Below are 16,555 nucleotides of genomic sequence, written 5' to 3' on the forward strand. Positions count from 1 at the left end.
GCCGTTGGCTGGAGCTTCTACCTGCTTGCACCTCTCCTCCACGTTGCCCTCCCCAGGCAGAGAGGCCACGGTGCTGGGGCGGTGAGACACATCCTCCCCTGCCCAGCTATGGAGGGTCTGGGGGGGGGGGTGTTATGGTGGTGGACGAGAAAATGACGAAAAATTTGGGAAAATAAATATAATAACAAAAAAATTAAAGAAATAACAAACAAACGTAGAAACATTTACATTTAAGGCCAGATACTGCAGGAGAAAATTAGGTTTTTCAAGCAATGGTTTAAATTGAGATTTTTGTCTATTAATCTTCCATAACATGTCTTCTTTCATACTAGTATAAATCAAAGGTCAAAAAATTTACATTCAGGTGTTTTTTTTGACTAAACCTTGTCTGTTTGCGTCTGTATATTTCTCCTATACAACCATCTTTAACTGACATTATCTCAACCTTCAGTTTTTTTCAATACACTGAACCAAAAGTCTCAACTTCTAAAGCACTTATATCAACTAAACTTTCCATAATCATTCTCAGCACTATTCTGAAGGTTATTTCAGAACATTAATATGTTGTTCTGGTTGAACATACATTTTATTATTTAAAATATGTTGAAAATGCATTTTAAGGACCTTTATTTTTAGTTGTAGTTTGTTAGTATTTTTTCAATATCAATAATACAAAATGTTTCCCTATTCAGCTGCAGTGTCTGACCTTAAGCGAAACAAGCCTTTTTTGCCCTGCGTTCCTGCGTCCTTACCTTGCGTACGTCAGAGCTCTTGGGTTCAGTGGTCCATGTGATAATGCGTGAGACAGCGAGGCGCGTCTCACTGGAGTTAACGAAGTCTCCGGGGTCCATCAGTCGAGCCAGACCCTCGATGTAGCGCAGGATGGCCACCTTCACCTTCAGGTTGGGCGTCTGCGTCTGGTCCACGATGAAACGCATCAGGATGTTGAACTGCTGCTCGTACGGGAACGAATCTCTACAGAAAAAACAGCAAATAAAGTACATTTAGTTTTTTTTGTAATTTTATCAATAATTGTTTTCTGATTTTTGCTATTTAAAAGCATACGAAAACCAACAATCGGTAGCATCCATCTTTAACTAATTTACTTAAAAAAAATTGTTTTACTAAGTCTGTGTAAATGTCAGTGTTTGAAATATAAAAACTGGATAATAAAAAGTTTAATGTTGCGCCGCGTACCTAGTAACATCCAGGGCTCTCTCTCTCTCTCACACACACACACACACACGCGCACACACACACACACACACACACACACACACACACACACACACACACACACACACACACACACACACACACACAGCTAGTACCTAGTAACATCCAGAGCTTTCTGTACTTTGGCCTGTACAGACCCAAGCAGGTCGGCTCCCATCTTCTTCAGCAGCTGAGTGAGAAGCACAAACAGCCAGTCGAGGAGATCCTCTCTGTGCAGCAAGATGAAGTCTACCAGCGTCTCTAGAAACATGCTGAACACCTGAGGGAGGGAGATAGGGTTACGCCATGTTTAAATGAGCATAGTTTACACTGAGCAGTTCGGTACGATTCGGCACCTATATGCATTTCAACTGTCAAAAGTTGCGAAGGATTGGGCGCTCCGGTGGCTAGAGCCTGTACCATATTGGCTCCGGCCTTTGTTGCAGTGGTTGCGGGTTCAAATCCGACACGTGGACCTTTCCTGCAGGTCATCCCCCCTCCCTCTCTCTCTCTCTCTCTCTCTCTCTCTCTCTCTCTCTCTCTCTCTCTCTCTCTCTCTCTCTCTCTCTCTCTCTCTCTCTCTCTCTCTCTCTCTCTCTCTCTCCCCATTTCAACTCTGTACTATCTAATAAAGCTTGAAAATGCCAAGTTGTGAAGGGTACTAAAATAAGTGATTGGTGGGGCACCTCGGCAAGAGTGAAGTGGTTTGATAAAAATGTTGACGCATTGCTCTTTTTTTTTATGTGACGTTTTTCCTCTTCGTTTAATTAAAGGTTCAGTAAGCGGAATGGTCAGTTTAGCTAACTTCCTGTCAGTTACTGCAGTTAGCAGTCCCCTCCTTTGTTCCCACGTCATCACATTAATGCACGGAGGTCTTCAAGAAGCGAGTTATCTAGCATCATCTCATATCCGTAAGTGTGATAAAACATGATAAAAACCATCAAAACAGACATTAGGAAGGATTTTTACCTGCTCCGCCATTGTAGGCGCATACACATTAACCCATCTGTTGCTCTGCACATGCACCGTCAGTGAGACGGGTGCCGGTTTGTAGCGTTCTCTCTTCTGATTGGATACCAGTAGTGGGTTCACAGAAAAGTTTATTTTGCTGATTACATGCACAGCGGGAGACTTAGAGATCGGCTTTATGAAACGCGCACACTGTGTAAGTGATCACTGTATGAATAAAGAGTGATTTAACACTTATATTAACATAAATAAATCGCTTACTTCACCTTTAATCATAGACTGTTTATACCCTCTGACCGTCCGGCATAAGCCCCGCCTACCAAGTAAGGGTGGTCAGCAGTGGAAACACAAGCCAGACCTAAGGATACTGTGCCAAATCGAACTGTGCCGCTCAGAGGAAACAAGGCATGTGTCTGATGACAGGATGTAGGACTGTGGGGAGTTGAGAACTTACTCTCTGGTGCTTGTTAGAATCCACGGCAGCGACAGAAGAGGCATGCAACAGAAACACACTGTTAGTTTGATCAACAGGAATGCTGAGATCACACAAATGGGAAGGCCAAATATTCCCAATATATTCCCACCTCTTACTAGCGGGGTTGAGGGTTCCTTCACATTTTTCAATTCAAATTTCCTGAATTCTTGGTGCATTTTTTAGTCCATATTTACAAACAGTAACATGCTTATTATGTTAATAATAATGTTTTTAAAAATAAAAAAATAAATAATGTTGTTAAACTCCAACTATTAATATGTATGTAAAAGGTGCTACGAGGAACTTTTAAATATTTCTGAAACAGTCTCATTTTTCCTCTGATGATCATAAATTACATGTAATAGCAAAGAGACCATTTTATATAGTTTTTCTTAATGCCTTTGTCATGGGTACGCTCACCCAGAAACAACAGCTGGCATATTAAAAACAAAACCACTTTTGTCCAAAGGGGGCTGCAAGAATTAACACTAACAGAAAGTTCCTCGTAGCACCTTTAAATTCTGACTATGCATGCTATTATGTTGGTTAGGCAAAAAACAAGACAACAGTGCTTCTGACCCTACATAAGGCCTAGATATATAAAACGATTTAAAACACAGTTTACATCTAGCTTTATTCCCCCATTTCAAATCCTTAACCAACCATCTTCTATAGGAAATTAAACAGGGACACTCTGTGTTGTCCGAGTTTACTGAAATGCAGCATTAGTTGACACCAAGAAGACTAATCATTGATAATGTTGTGTTGTGTTGTTCAGGTGTGTGTGTGTGTGTGTGTGTGTGTGTGTGTGTGTGTGTGTGTGTGTGTGTGTGTGTGTGTGTGTGTGTGTGTGTGTGTGTGTGTGTGTGTGTGTGTGTGTGTGTGTGTGTGTGTGTGTGTGTGTGTGTGTGTGTGTGTGTGTGTGTGTGTTGTGTGTTTATTTTTGTTGTGTTGTTCTGTGTTGAATGGTTGTTCGGTGCATCGGGCTCAGAGTTCCTGCCGGTTCCCACCTTGCTGTGCGGGTCTGCAAACATCCTGGTGAAGATCTCACAGAGTCTCTTCAGCTCCACACGACTGAAAACAACCAACACATGTATTATTTCATGTCATTTAGAATCAAAGCAATCTCCCGTTAGACAACAATAAAAAAACTCCACATTAGAGAATGTTCTGTATATATTTTTCTGATGTATTCAACTAAAAGCTACTTTTTTTTTAACAATACAACTAAAATAAGCGGACAAATATTTCATGAAAAAAAAACATTTAAAGATATTTTTTGATTTGTTTACATTAAAGGCATTACAGACATTTGTTAATAAAAAGATGCAATCAAATAACGAGAAATTAAGCTGCAGAATTTTAGTTTTTCTTGCACTAAAAGTTAAAGAAACACAGAATAAATGTCACCTATACAAACAAAATAAAGCGTTTTAAACAGTATTTCCCCTCACTATCTAACCTGAGTATCCTGTTGCTCTTGAGCAGGTTCTGGAGGCCTATGAGCCCCTCCTTCCGCTCAGACCAGTTGGCGCTGGCACAGTGGTTCAGGATCTCGGCCACGTCTTCAGTCTGCCGGAGGTAGTGAGGCCCGCTGCCGCCGTTACGTGAGCTGAACGAGCGGTCGGAGCACGCGCTGGAAGCATCGCTGTTAGCGTCATCGTCAGAGTAAATCCCCGGGGATTCAAAACGCCGTCTCACGGGCCTCCGCTAGAATACGACAAGAGATGAGAGAGTAATCAGCATGTTTTAGAGTCTGTTTCCATGTGTACACGCTATTGGTTAAAAGAGGGTTTTAGAACGCAGCCATTGTTGTAGTTTTCAATGCAAGTTATGCAGTTTTTATTCTGGAGAACGCTTGCTGTCAAAATCAGTGAATATCATCTTGAGATCCGCTACCTGTGCGTACTGTGTGTGCATGGAAAAATAATCCAGTGTTAATAGTAGGAAACAAAGGCGGCCCACCTAGAAACTTGCCGCTTACAGAGCCTGGGCTGTAGATTAAAACCAGACCTTTTTTTCAGTGCACACACAGTATGGATGAAAATTGCTGGCCCTTTCTAAATACATATTGATTATTGTATAGTGCTAATCCTCTTTGTAGCCATGGTTGTGCTGTTACCATGGTTATGAGATTACTTCATATTAGAAAAAATTATCCAAAATGTAGTTAAAATGTTACAGGAGCAGAAAATGCTTAGAAATGGTGTAGACTGGTTAACACAGGCTGAACATATTTGATTTAGCTTTACTTTATTTCCAATTGTTCACATTTCTGAGGCCATCGAGACAGTAAACTGCAATGAAAAGTACAAAAATGGCGGTGGTGTTGTAAAGCTGCAGAGTGGTAGTGAACTGTAGCAGCCTTCAGAAGCAGAGAAGAGGACCCATGCAGTTACTGGGCCATGCAATGTGACATGGAGGTTATTTCATGCTCAAAAAACTCTTCAAATGTCACTGAGATAAAAGGACAACTTACACCAAACTAACAACAGCAAACGGTGTCACAATTATCATGTTAAAGCCCCTGTAGACCTGGTCTGAAATAGTATAAATCAATATATATATTTTACTGTCTAGACCGTTTGACGGGACGGTGTGGGCGTATCAAACAGTTTTCATGGCAACAGTCTTAGTTTTTATAGAACGTTCGGGCAGAAAACTGCTGTGATTGGTACAAAATACTTATTGTGTACTTATAAGAACCAGAGCACAGCCCATAGCCTCATCTATAAGAAATGTCTGTACTTAAATGACAATATCTTTCATTTGGATTGATAAATATGCCTAACTCTTTCCAGATGCTTAACTATCATGCAACTCACACCCCAAATTATTATTAAATAGATGGAAGGATTTTGTGGAATAGAGTTCACAGGGGCTTTAAGGAAATATCAGTCGTGATTAGTCAGACCCAACCTTTCAAAAGAAAATGAATAGTTACATTTTTGAAACAGCCAAGATATTCTAATGTGAAAATGTTTGATGCTCATGCTCTTCATGCAGTGAGTCTGTGTGGAATCGATATATTGAGACTGATTTGTACCTTACTCCTGTTGTCTCCTAAGAGCTGAAATCCAGGGAGAAATATGGGATTACAACATTACAACATCCACTAATATAAAACTATAAAATCATACACAGATACAGTAGATGTACAGGTGCATCTAAGAACATTTGAATATCATGAAAAGTCCATTCAAAGCAGGTGAAACTTTCATATATTCTACATTCATTACACAAAATGAATTGTGTTTTAATTTTGATGATTACGGCTTACATCTCATGGGATAAAATATCTGAAAATATTAGAATATTACATAAAACCAAACAAAAAAAAGTATAATACAGATATGTCAACCTTCTGAAAAGTATGTTCATTGTAGATTAATTTAACTTTATGTGTATTGAATCTAGAATATATGAAAGTTTCCCTCTTTGAAATAAATTACAGAAAGAAATAACTTTTCATTGATATTCTAATTTCTTGAGATGTGCCTGTACAGCTTCTCAACTATGGCCCATGTATTTATTTTTCCATTTCTGTTGTTACCAGAGCGTCAGCGACGGCCGCCTCGACGTCGGTGCCGGTGTTCAGGATTTTCATTGCGTTTACAGAAGCTGAGATCCGAGCTTGATGGGCCAGGCGGTCTGAAACAATACAAATGTGTTTAGGATATTATGTTATGTTATGGCACTTGAAATGGAGATGGATTTTTAGGCTTTAAGGGTTCAACACTGGCAGTGCAAAGCTAATGGCAAAAGAAGCTGCAACACTTTTGCTTTTTAATAATGCAACAAATACACAAAATGCAAAACATGAACAAGTGTATCACATGAGAGGGAGATGATCATCATGGAGCTGCAAAATAAAAGTTTAAAACATTCGGCAAAAAGAAAAACTTCAGAACAAGCAGAATTTTAAAGTCAATCCATCTTATTTTTCCCTAGGATTTACACTGAATAGTCGACTATTGGACTAATCGATGAAAGGAGCCTGATTCCACTGCCAATCTTACAGTCGAATAGTCCCAAAATGTGGTTATGAATCAGGGATCATTCCGGCTATATGGGGGGTGTTGAATGGAATGTGTGATTTTACAGGGAATTGCTTAGTCTGTTCACATTGTTAATCTGGTGAACTGAGTAAATATTCCCGCTGATAGAAAGCTTGCTGGTCACCTGAGTAGCATTCTGCAGAGGACAGGGCGCTGGTGGAGCGGGACTGACCGCGAGTGGCTGGAGGAAGACGCACAGTTTGAGCAGACCGGGAGATAGTTAGTTGAAAAAAGATATTTTCAATGTTTTATATTTTAATATTCAAGTGTTTTTTGGGTGTGGTTTTCATACAAGCCTGTACAGGTTTCTGTGGCACTACGTGTTTTTATATTGTTTGTATGTGAAATAAAAATTCCTAACAAAACTAACGCTACTATAAAACCCACACTGGTATCACAATGATGATGACTAAACTGTTATTATTATTTGACGACATACAATCAGCTTGTGCACACAGTACACTGAAGTCTTTACGTTTACACAGAGTTAATTAGAACATTAGTGCGTCATAAGATAGTCAGAATCTGTATATACAGAGCAGGCAAAGAATCAGGCAGGAAAAAACATTGAAGAAAGGAACAGCCTAAAACTAAATCCCATACCGCGTAGGAAGTAGGAAGCATGTTTTTCTGGGGGTCTTGAGTGCACTACTCACCCAGGGGCGAGAAGGCCCTGGCGGGGCTCGTGTCGCGGCTGCAGCCCTGACTCATGCTGGGGCGAGGGATTCTGCTGCGGGCTTCACGACCACGCCAGAGAAATATATATATATACAAGACAGACAGACAGACAGACAGAGAGACAGACAGAGAGAGAAGCAGACAGACAGACAGACAGACAGACAGACAGACAGACAAACATACAGAGAGACAGACAGACATACAGGCAGGCAGGCAGGCACGCAGACAGACAGACAGACAGACAGACAGACAGACAGACAGACAGACAGACAGACAGACAGACAGACAGACAGACAGCAGTGCATTGGAGAGGTTAGCTAGGTTAGCTCACAGCACACACACACGGACACTCTGCACAGTTGGTTAGTGAGGCTAGAGAGAGGAGGCAGCGGCTTCAGTGTTAATAAGAAGAGACTTAGGAATATATCGGTCGCAAATCTGTTGGCAACAAGTTAACCTCAAAAATAAAACTCAATTCAGCTCTAACCAGCTACTCACTTTTAGGCTATCTCTACCTTCACTGTCTGTATACAGTTTCCTTTCTTTAATGTTTCAATACATTTGGAGACTGTGTCAGTTTTTATAAGAAGAACGCACACTTCACACTGTCAAACTGCACACTGTCAAACTTGAATGAATACTTCATTTGTAATATTTCGGTGCTAATCTTTAATCAGGCAAAAAAAAATTAAACTCTTATTCGAATAAAATTGCCTGTTAGATTGAGGGGTATCTGGGGGTGTGGCTTATAACAGGGGGAGATAGTTCTAAGTTAGGTTGGTACTGAGGAGGCATGACTTCTCCCCTTATGACATCATAGGGGGAGAGAAATTACAGGTTTTCAGAAAGGTGGAGGTGGAGATAAAAAGAGAGGGTTGTTTTCTCTCTAGGTCAAACCCATATTAATGTTGAAAAACCACAGAAAGATACATTTTGCCTAATAGATGACCTTCAAATTGTGTCATGATGAAATGAATGGGTCTTTCTGTGTGTAAACTAAACGCTGTTCTTACCTGCTGCTGATCTAGTGGGGCTGGTCTCTCGGCTGCAGCCATGACTACGGTGACCGCGGGGACGGCCGATGGAGGCGGAGCTACTGTTGCCAGGGGTGTGGCCAGTGTTGCTAGGGGTGAGGCCTGTTGTCGACCTCGGGACGCGGCCGTACGTAGAGCTCAGCAGACGACCCGGGGAACCAGACCTACTGCCCGCTGAAACACAACAAGCAATACAGGTTCATTTTTATTTTAAATTTAAATGTAAGGACATTTGAGGTCGTCTTGTAGTAAACATCTTGTATATCTATATATATATTTTTTACATCTTATTTTTATATTCTACAAACATGTCTGCACTGAGGAGGAGCTGCTTTTAAATCGCATTGTACATGTGTATAGAGACAATAAAAGGCATCCTGATTCTTATTTTAAACCAGACATTTAGATGATTATATAATATTACAGCATAAATATACTCACGCTGAGACTGTGAGACGACTTTCCCTCGGCTTCTCCCCCGGCTGTCGCTCACAGACGGCCCGGTTCCTGAACTCGTTTTGCGGGTTCGGACTCGACCTGAAACACAGAAAGGACCAGAGGGAGACAAAAAATTTGAAAATTATTTACTACTTTGTTTGTTTTAAAAGGTGCTCCGAGGAACTTTCAGTTTGTGTTAATTCTTGCGCCCCCTTTGGACAAAAGCGGTAGTGTTTTTACTCCGCCAGCTGTTGTTCCTGGGTGATCGTACCCATGACAAAGGCATTAAGAAAAACTATATATGAAAATAGCATTCTTTGCACCGATGGTCTCGTTTGCCGATACATTTATACAATTTATGATCAGAGAATTTTTTTTGACTGTTTCAGAAATATTTAAAAGTTCCTCATAGCACCTTTAAATTAGAAAACTATGTATAATGTATCTATTTATAGATTCCTTCCACATCTAAGCTCCTTGGTGTATTTGTTAGACATGTTCTGTGTTTACAACAACCTGCTCATAACCAATTGCCCCTAGTGGGAGTAATAAAGTTGTTTGAACTGAATTGAATATATTCATAAAAAACTAAAGTAGAGTGTGACAGACATCTTTCATAACACTGTATTAGCTGGATACTGCATGTGCATTATTTTAACACATAGCCTTAGTTGTGAACCTATTGAACTATATTTAATACATTTCAAAGAAAGATGATTGGCCCTGTTATAATTGTCATGGCTTCATCCTTTACCTTCTACTTATTGCACATCGAAAGTAAACTTGTAGACGGACAGAGTGGGTATATTTGTGACGTGCAGACTTTTACTGACTGGTATGTAACCACAGGACACACAGAGAAACACTGAGTAACAATGACCATATAAGTGCAGGTTTAAATGTGCTGCAAAATCCAGTGTTAATCCACAGACTAGGCTCTGTAAACTGGTATGTTTACAAAGCGGGCTCAACGTAGCTATCAACGTGCCAGTTTACAGAGCCTAGGCTGCGTATTAACACCAGATTTCTTTTTCAGCACACACAGTACAGACAGGTAGCGGATCATGAGCAGATATTCACTGATTTTGACAACAAGTGTTCTCCAGAATCACTGACATCTTTAAGTATGCTGCAAAGTCAGCCGACATTATGACAATATAGTGACAGTTTTTAGGCAGAACCGTTCGTTCACTTGTAAGTTGACTTGGGAGTGCACCATGCGTAGACAGTCCATGCACAGACAGATCTCTTCACAAATTACAAACCGATGATAAAACACACACAGCAAGGACGCTAGAATACACCATATATACAGTCTACCGTCCACACACACGCACACACACACACACACACACGCACACACGCAGCTTACCGTCTGCTTTAACAGACAAGGCGCCATCTGACGAGCCCGGGAAAAATACAACAAGGGTCAAGGGTCAAGAGGGTTAAGCTTAGGTTAGGCTTTGGCATAGGAGTGAGTGGGTTACAGAAAATTGAAAACAGATTCTTAGTGTTTTATTTGATTTTATAACGTATTTTATGACTTATCCATGAATGGCCTGGTGTTTGGAGATGAAAGATTCCAAATATTTGAGTAATTGCATTATGTGTCTGATTATAGAATGAAAACTTGACTTTAAACTTCTGAACTCAGTCATAAGACGTGCTGAATATTTCCAAGAATTTCATAAACCGCATGTAGCACTTATTAGAGTGTTTTAAATTGATTCAGAGCACACTCACAGTTGGCCCGTTTGATCCGTGCCGTGCTAACAACCCCCATCACTCCCACCCTCCTAGTTTTTGATAAATAAAGACATTGAAATCATATCAAATAAAAGCATTATATTAATGTTTCACACACGTGGATAAAAAGCTTCAATCATATATAGATTAAAACGGCTCCTGTGAAAAAAACTAGTTAGTGTTACGGTTATATTTATGGTTATAGCTAGGGTTACAGTAAGGGTTACAGTAAGGGTTATAGTAAGGGTTACAGTAAGGGTTACAGTAAGGGTTATAATAAGGGTTACAGTAAGGGTTACAGTAAGGTTTACAGTAAGAGTTACAGTAAGGGTTACAGTAAGGGTTATAGTAAGGGTTACAGTAAGGGTTATAGTAAGGGTTATAGTAAGGGTTACAGTAAGGTTTACCCAGAGAGGCGTATAGTGTTAGTAGTAGGGGGTTTAGGGTTAGAAGTGTACTCTTACCCAGTGAAGCGTATAGTGTTAGGGTTACAGTAAGGGTTACAGTAAGGGTTATAGTAAGGGTTACAGTAAGGGTTACAGTAAGGGTTACAGTAAGGGTTATAGTAAGGTTTACCCAGTGAGGCGTATAGTGTTAGTAGTAGGGGTTTTAGGGTTAGAAGTGTACTCTTACCCAGTGAAGCGTAGGAGCCCGGGGGCAGAGCGGAGGCCGAGCTGAACGGTCCAGAGGGCGTCGCCGGCATCCTGGTTCGGGCTGTTGCCGTGGCAGCAGCGTTTACATCCACGTCGCTACGGGAACGCTGCAGCGAGACCGGAGACGAGGCGGCAGCCGGCGATCTGGTGTGGGACGTTTTGGCTGCAAGGAAACAGGACGGTTTCATACACAATACTGCAGAAACGTAAAGCCTTAAACAAGGGTTCCCACACATTTTTACTAATACTGGGCAATTTTTAATAGCCTATGTAAAAAAAAGAAAGAAAAAAAGATTAAATCGATAATTGAACGTTCATTTTTACTGATGATCAATCAAGGAACTTTCCTTAAATGCCCATCCGAACCAATAATACATTTTCAAAACTATTTTTAGACATTTTATCCAATTTCCAAAACAGCCAAAAAAGTTGGAAAACTTTTTGTTGTTGTCTGAAACGCGTCATAATTTAATATAAAAAACAAGATTTTATTTACTTTAATTTTTTTCAAACTTGAACCTTAATCATCTCATCTCTACCTGTAGATTTCTCTTTATAAACAAAGCACCATTGTCAGTCTGAAATGCTCGTTAAGACAAGGATTTAATTTCACGCAATCCCTCACAATATTTATTTCATAGCTGTAGCATATTGAATGTGTGAATGTCCTTACATCTTGTTGTGCTGCTTGCAAAGGTGTTTTTCACAGACAGCGGGCGACTGTGGAGACAAAGCACAAGAAAACAAAATATATAAATCGAATTAAACGACACCAAGACACCAGTTTTTATACGCTGCCATACTGACAAATACAGAGAGTTTTGTGGAGCTGATAGGCTTGATCAACTTTGTGTCAACTCATTTGCCGATGGCTTGAGTGTAACCGACCGGACATTCATTTATATATGAAAAAGCGAACTGTGTCAAGTGCTTCAATCGCAGGAATAAAACCTTTGTATATATTTCCTAGTTAATCAATAATCGATCGTATTGTTGTTAGTGTATAGTGTGTATGTGTCTTTGTTTTATTGTAAAAAAAAAAGCTTGGGGCGCTTGTGGTGTAGTGGTTAGATAAGATAAAATCTTTAAACGTATGTGAGTCTCACTTGAGGCTTTCCTGCGAGGAGGAGGAGGAGCGGTCGGATGCGGGCTGTGACACGTGCGCCTGTAAAGCTTTCTGATAGGACGACTCCAGACCCTGGAACAGAAGCTCCGCCTCCCTTCTGAAGTGACCATGGAAACCCCAGTAACATCTGCAATGAACAAAACAATGAACGTTACCTTAAACATTTCTCTGTTTTGAAGCAACTACCAACCATTAAGTAAAGGAATTAGATAGATAGATAGATAGATAGATAGATAGATAGATAGATAGATAGATAGATAGATAGATAGATAGATAGATAGATAGACAGACAGACAGACAGACAGACAGACAGACAGACAGACAGACAGACAGACAGACAGACAGACAGACAGACAGACAGACAGACAGACAGACAGACAGACAGACAGACAGACAGACAGACAGACAGACAGACAGACAGACAGACAGACAGACAGATAGATAGATAGATAGATAGATAGATAGATAGATAGATAGATAGATAGATAGATAGATAGATAGATAGATAGATAGATAGATAGACAGACAGACAGACAGACAGATAGATAGATAGATAGATAGATAGATAGATAGATAGATAGATGGATAGATAGATAGATAGATAGATAGATAGATAGATAGATAGATAGATAGATAGACAGACAGACAGATAGATAGATGGATAGATAGATGTTTATATTTCATCTTTAAGTTTTAAATAAATACAATTCTTACATTCTATAAACTCGAAATGTAGCTACAAAAAAACGTCAAATTGATGACATCACAAGTCATTTTAAAGTTTTTTTAGTTAACACCCAGCCTTCCATAATGTCCTGGACCAATAGTACAATAGATGAGACTTACTTTCTGGCGACAGAGCGAGCCTCTGCGTCTGCATCATGGATCCCTTTCTTTAAAGTTTCCATTAAAACTGTTCCATGTCTACGAGGGAAACAAAGATGTCAGATTAAGAAAAACACACTGAAATTAGCCATTGCTTTTGCCGGGTTCATTTCAAATGGTTCAGACATCTGAGGAGTAGAGAAAATAAATCAATGTTTTGGACGAGCACACGTCGATCTGTTTCAACTGGATGTTTAAAATAGGACGAATGTTACTGGAGAAAAAAATAATGAGCTCATATTATGAATGGATTATTACATTATTTATAAGGTAAGGGTATCAAACCTATACCAATTTATAAGGGATGGGTATTAAAGCTGGGGTATATGAGTTCTGATTGGTCAAAGTTAACATGAGCTGACACTTTGACCAATTAGAGCGAGGCTCCGATTCTCTGTTCTTATTGGCTGTTGGGACTGTCCATTCACTTTGGCACGACTTTGTTGGTGTAGACTGTAGAGCGTGTCAGGGAGGGACCATAGGATTAATTTAGATGTTTTTAAATCTGATGCCGACACTCAATTTGTGTCGAATACCAAAATAATACTTTAGTTTGACAAATATGAACAATTTAAAACTTTAACATCAAGTAAAATAGGTTTTTATACCTAAAAAAATCTATCTAGACATAAAGGTATTAGCGTTCGATACCCATAATATTTGACCCTAAATTATTTGACGAACTTGATCCTGCAATTTTTTTTCTTTATATTTACGTTTTTAGAATAAAATTGAGTCTGATTGTATCTGGTTTTGGATCACATTCCCACTCTCACTCTCTCTCACACACACACACACACACACACACACACACACACACACACACACCATCGATGGGAACCAGAGCGCTCCCCTGGTATCGGGGCTTCAGCTCGAGTTTCATTCGGGCAGAAACACAAAGAGGGTTTTTGGGAGGCTGCCTCCTGTCGCCAAGGAGACAGCTGAGACAGACAGATTGACCCTTGTCAGGTGTCACGTTTCCTTAAAGGTGCAGTACGCAGTTTCAGAGGAGGGGGATTTGTTTACATTCACAGAGCCTGCAGTTAGTTTACAAAACATATTTCCGCTAAAGGGAATTCTTAGTAATGATTAATTCTATCATCATAAATCAAAAATAATTTGAGGCACCTGGAACCAAACGTAAGACTAGAATATGTTTGCAAACCAAACTGTGGGCCCTGCTGCTGTAAACAACAACAGTGAAACAGTAACTTTTAAAATAGCTTTCTAACTTCACACAGTGTTCCAGGGATCACATTTAAAGGTTCAATCTTCTCACCTTTCCAGAGAGCTCGACTGCCATTCCTGCAGCATCAGGTCCAAGAACTCAAAGGAACGTCTGCACAAGAAGAAAGAAATTAAAAGAAATTCATGAATTAAAATTCTTAAATAAAATTAAACCGCATCAGTAAAATCAAAAAGTGTATTAAAACTAAAATTAAAATAACAGAAATCAATAAAACAAAAATTAAAATAACAAAATAGTTTTAATTAAACTTAATAAAAACAAAAACATGGAGATAGATAAATAAAACAATTAAAAAAGGTTAAGAAAAAAAAAATACATAACTGAAAGAAAATAATTAAATACATATCTATAATACATAAGATAAAGTATAATATACACAGGAATACATTAATAAACATGAAAAATAAACACAGAAATATGATAATAAATGATCAGTGCTTTTTACCTTCGGACGGCCACAGATTTGGCCATACAGTTGCTGGTGATGATGGGGATGAGACGGGGAAAGTGTGTGTGCTGCAAAAGACAACACACTGCTTTAAAACCAAGGTTTTATTATTAACCAAAAATGTCCATGAATGTATTTTCCCCTGCAGCCCTGTAGCGTACTTTGAGTATGAGGCGTATTGCGGCCATGCCAGACGTGGCCATGACTTTGGCACTGTTAGGAACCAGGGTGAGCAGGATGGGCATCACGGCCTCCGCAGCGTGATCGAACCGAGAGCCCATCACCGAGGACAGTTGTCTGCACACAGGGGAGAAGACAACACATATACATTATACTACTAAATAAAGTGTCTGTCTGTCTGTCTGTCTGTCTGTCTGTCTGTCTGTCTGTCTGTCTGTCTGTCTGTCTGTCTGTCTGTCTGTCTGTCTATCTACTCTCGACTGGGCTCTAAATCATCAGTCATGATTGTAACTGTAAAGCACTCTGAGCTGCATTCTATGTATGAAGGGTGCTATACAAATAAAGATTATTATTATCATTATGATTCTGGAGAACGCTTGTTGTCAAAATATATTTTTATTTTATTTTATTTTTGATATTTGTTCTGTATTTTTCACCAATATTTGACATTTGTAGACAACAGAGTTGAAATGGGGGTCTTCACAGCAGACCCGGGTTAGAATCCTGGGTCGTTCTCTGCATGTCATTCCCCTCTCTACCCTATTTCATCTCTGTCTCTACACACTGTCTAATAAAGCAGAAAATGCCCAAAAATAATCTCAAAACATTTAATCACATACTCTTTCTTTTTACTACACTACATACTAAAGTACAGAAGAGTTTTAGAGCAACAGGATAGAGAAAAATCGGATAAGGATTTTTTTTTTCTTTCATTATGTCGAGAAATGTCAAGAATAAAGATGAATACTCCAAAATGCTATTGGAGTTAGTGGGGCATTTATGTATTTTCCGTATACTACAATTGAGGTGCATGTATTGGGACATCCTAAATCTTTTTCTGGCGTACTATATAGTAGGGAAGTATGGTGGATTGGAACGCAGGGAGAGTGTTCTCACCCCAGCGTGATGCAGGCCTCCCTCACCACCTGTGAGCGCAGGTCTTTGGCCGACAGTTTGAACGCTGCCTCCATGAGACGCAGCTGCTGAGGGAAACAGTCAAACTCCACCGCGCCGGAGAGGACCAGAGAACGCATCTTCCTCAGCTGAAACACAGACATGAAAATCAACACAGTAATGTCTATTGGAGAAAATGATTGCAACAAAATAATGACAGTAAACAGTCAGACAAATCCCCCTCTAACTAAAATAAATAAGTCATAATTAAAGGTGCTCCGAGGAACTTTCAGTTTGTGTTCATTCGTGCACCCCCTATGGACAAAAGCGGTAGTGTTTTTACTACGCCAGCTGTTGTTCCTGGGCGAGCGTATACCCATGACAAAGGCATTAAGAAAAACTATATAAAAATAGCATTCTTTGCACTGATGTTCTTATTTGCTGTTACATGTCATTTATGATCATCAGAGGAAAAATTCTGTTTCAGAAATATTTGAAAGTTCCTCG

The 16,555-nt window shown here is 39.6% G+C and overlaps 1 protein-coding gene across 3 annotated transcripts in view; it reads right to left on the reverse strand.

Annotated features, from left to right (window-relative positions):
• The window catches only part of LOC307269974 (CLIP-associating protein 1-B-like), a 45,150-nt gene that overhangs the window by 11,607 nt on the left and 16,988 nt on the right, over nucleotides 1-16,555 (reverse strand). For 2 of the 3 annotated variants that reach the window (XM_080053079.1, XM_080053078.1), the window contains exons 13-29: nucleotides 16,052-16,197; nucleotides 15,136-15,271; nucleotides 14,972-15,042; nucleotides 14,557-14,616; nucleotides 13,239-13,316; nucleotides 12,373-12,519; nucleotides 11,940-11,986; nucleotides 11,247-11,429; nucleotides 8,871-8,966; nucleotides 8,409-8,603; nucleotides 6,213-6,310; nucleotides 5,706-5,729; nucleotides 4,122-4,369; nucleotides 3,670-3,733; nucleotides 1,332-1,495; nucleotides 753-975; nucleotides 22-117 (exon numbers count right to left, since the gene is read on the reverse strand). In XM_080053079.1, the coding sequence (XP_079909205.1) occupies nucleotides 22-117; nucleotides 753-975; nucleotides 1,332-1,495; nucleotides 3,670-3,733; nucleotides 4,122-4,369; nucleotides 5,706-5,729; nucleotides 6,213-6,310; nucleotides 8,409-8,603; nucleotides 8,871-8,966; nucleotides 11,247-11,429; nucleotides 11,940-11,986; nucleotides 12,373-12,519; nucleotides 13,239-13,316; nucleotides 14,557-14,616; nucleotides 14,972-15,042; nucleotides 15,136-15,271; nucleotides 16,052-16,197 (2,076 nt within the window). The remainder of the gene's footprint in view (nucleotides 1-21; nucleotides 118-752; nucleotides 976-1,331; nucleotides 1,496-3,669; nucleotides 3,734-4,121; nucleotides 4,370-5,705; nucleotides 5,730-6,212; nucleotides 6,311-8,408; nucleotides 8,604-8,870; nucleotides 8,967-11,246; nucleotides 11,430-11,939; nucleotides 11,987-12,372; nucleotides 12,520-13,238; nucleotides 13,317-14,556; nucleotides 14,617-14,971; nucleotides 15,043-15,135; nucleotides 15,272-16,051; nucleotides 16,198-16,555) is intronic. The other variant, XM_080053080.1, reaches the window with a different exon arrangement.

The sequence above is a fragment of the Ammodytes marinus genome, assembly GCF_949987685.1.
Source record: "Ammodytes marinus genome assembly, chromosome: 24".
In the NCBI taxonomy this organism is placed as follows: domain Eukaryota; kingdom Metazoa; phylum Chordata; class Actinopteri; order Uranoscopiformes; family Ammodytidae; genus Ammodytes; species Ammodytes marinus.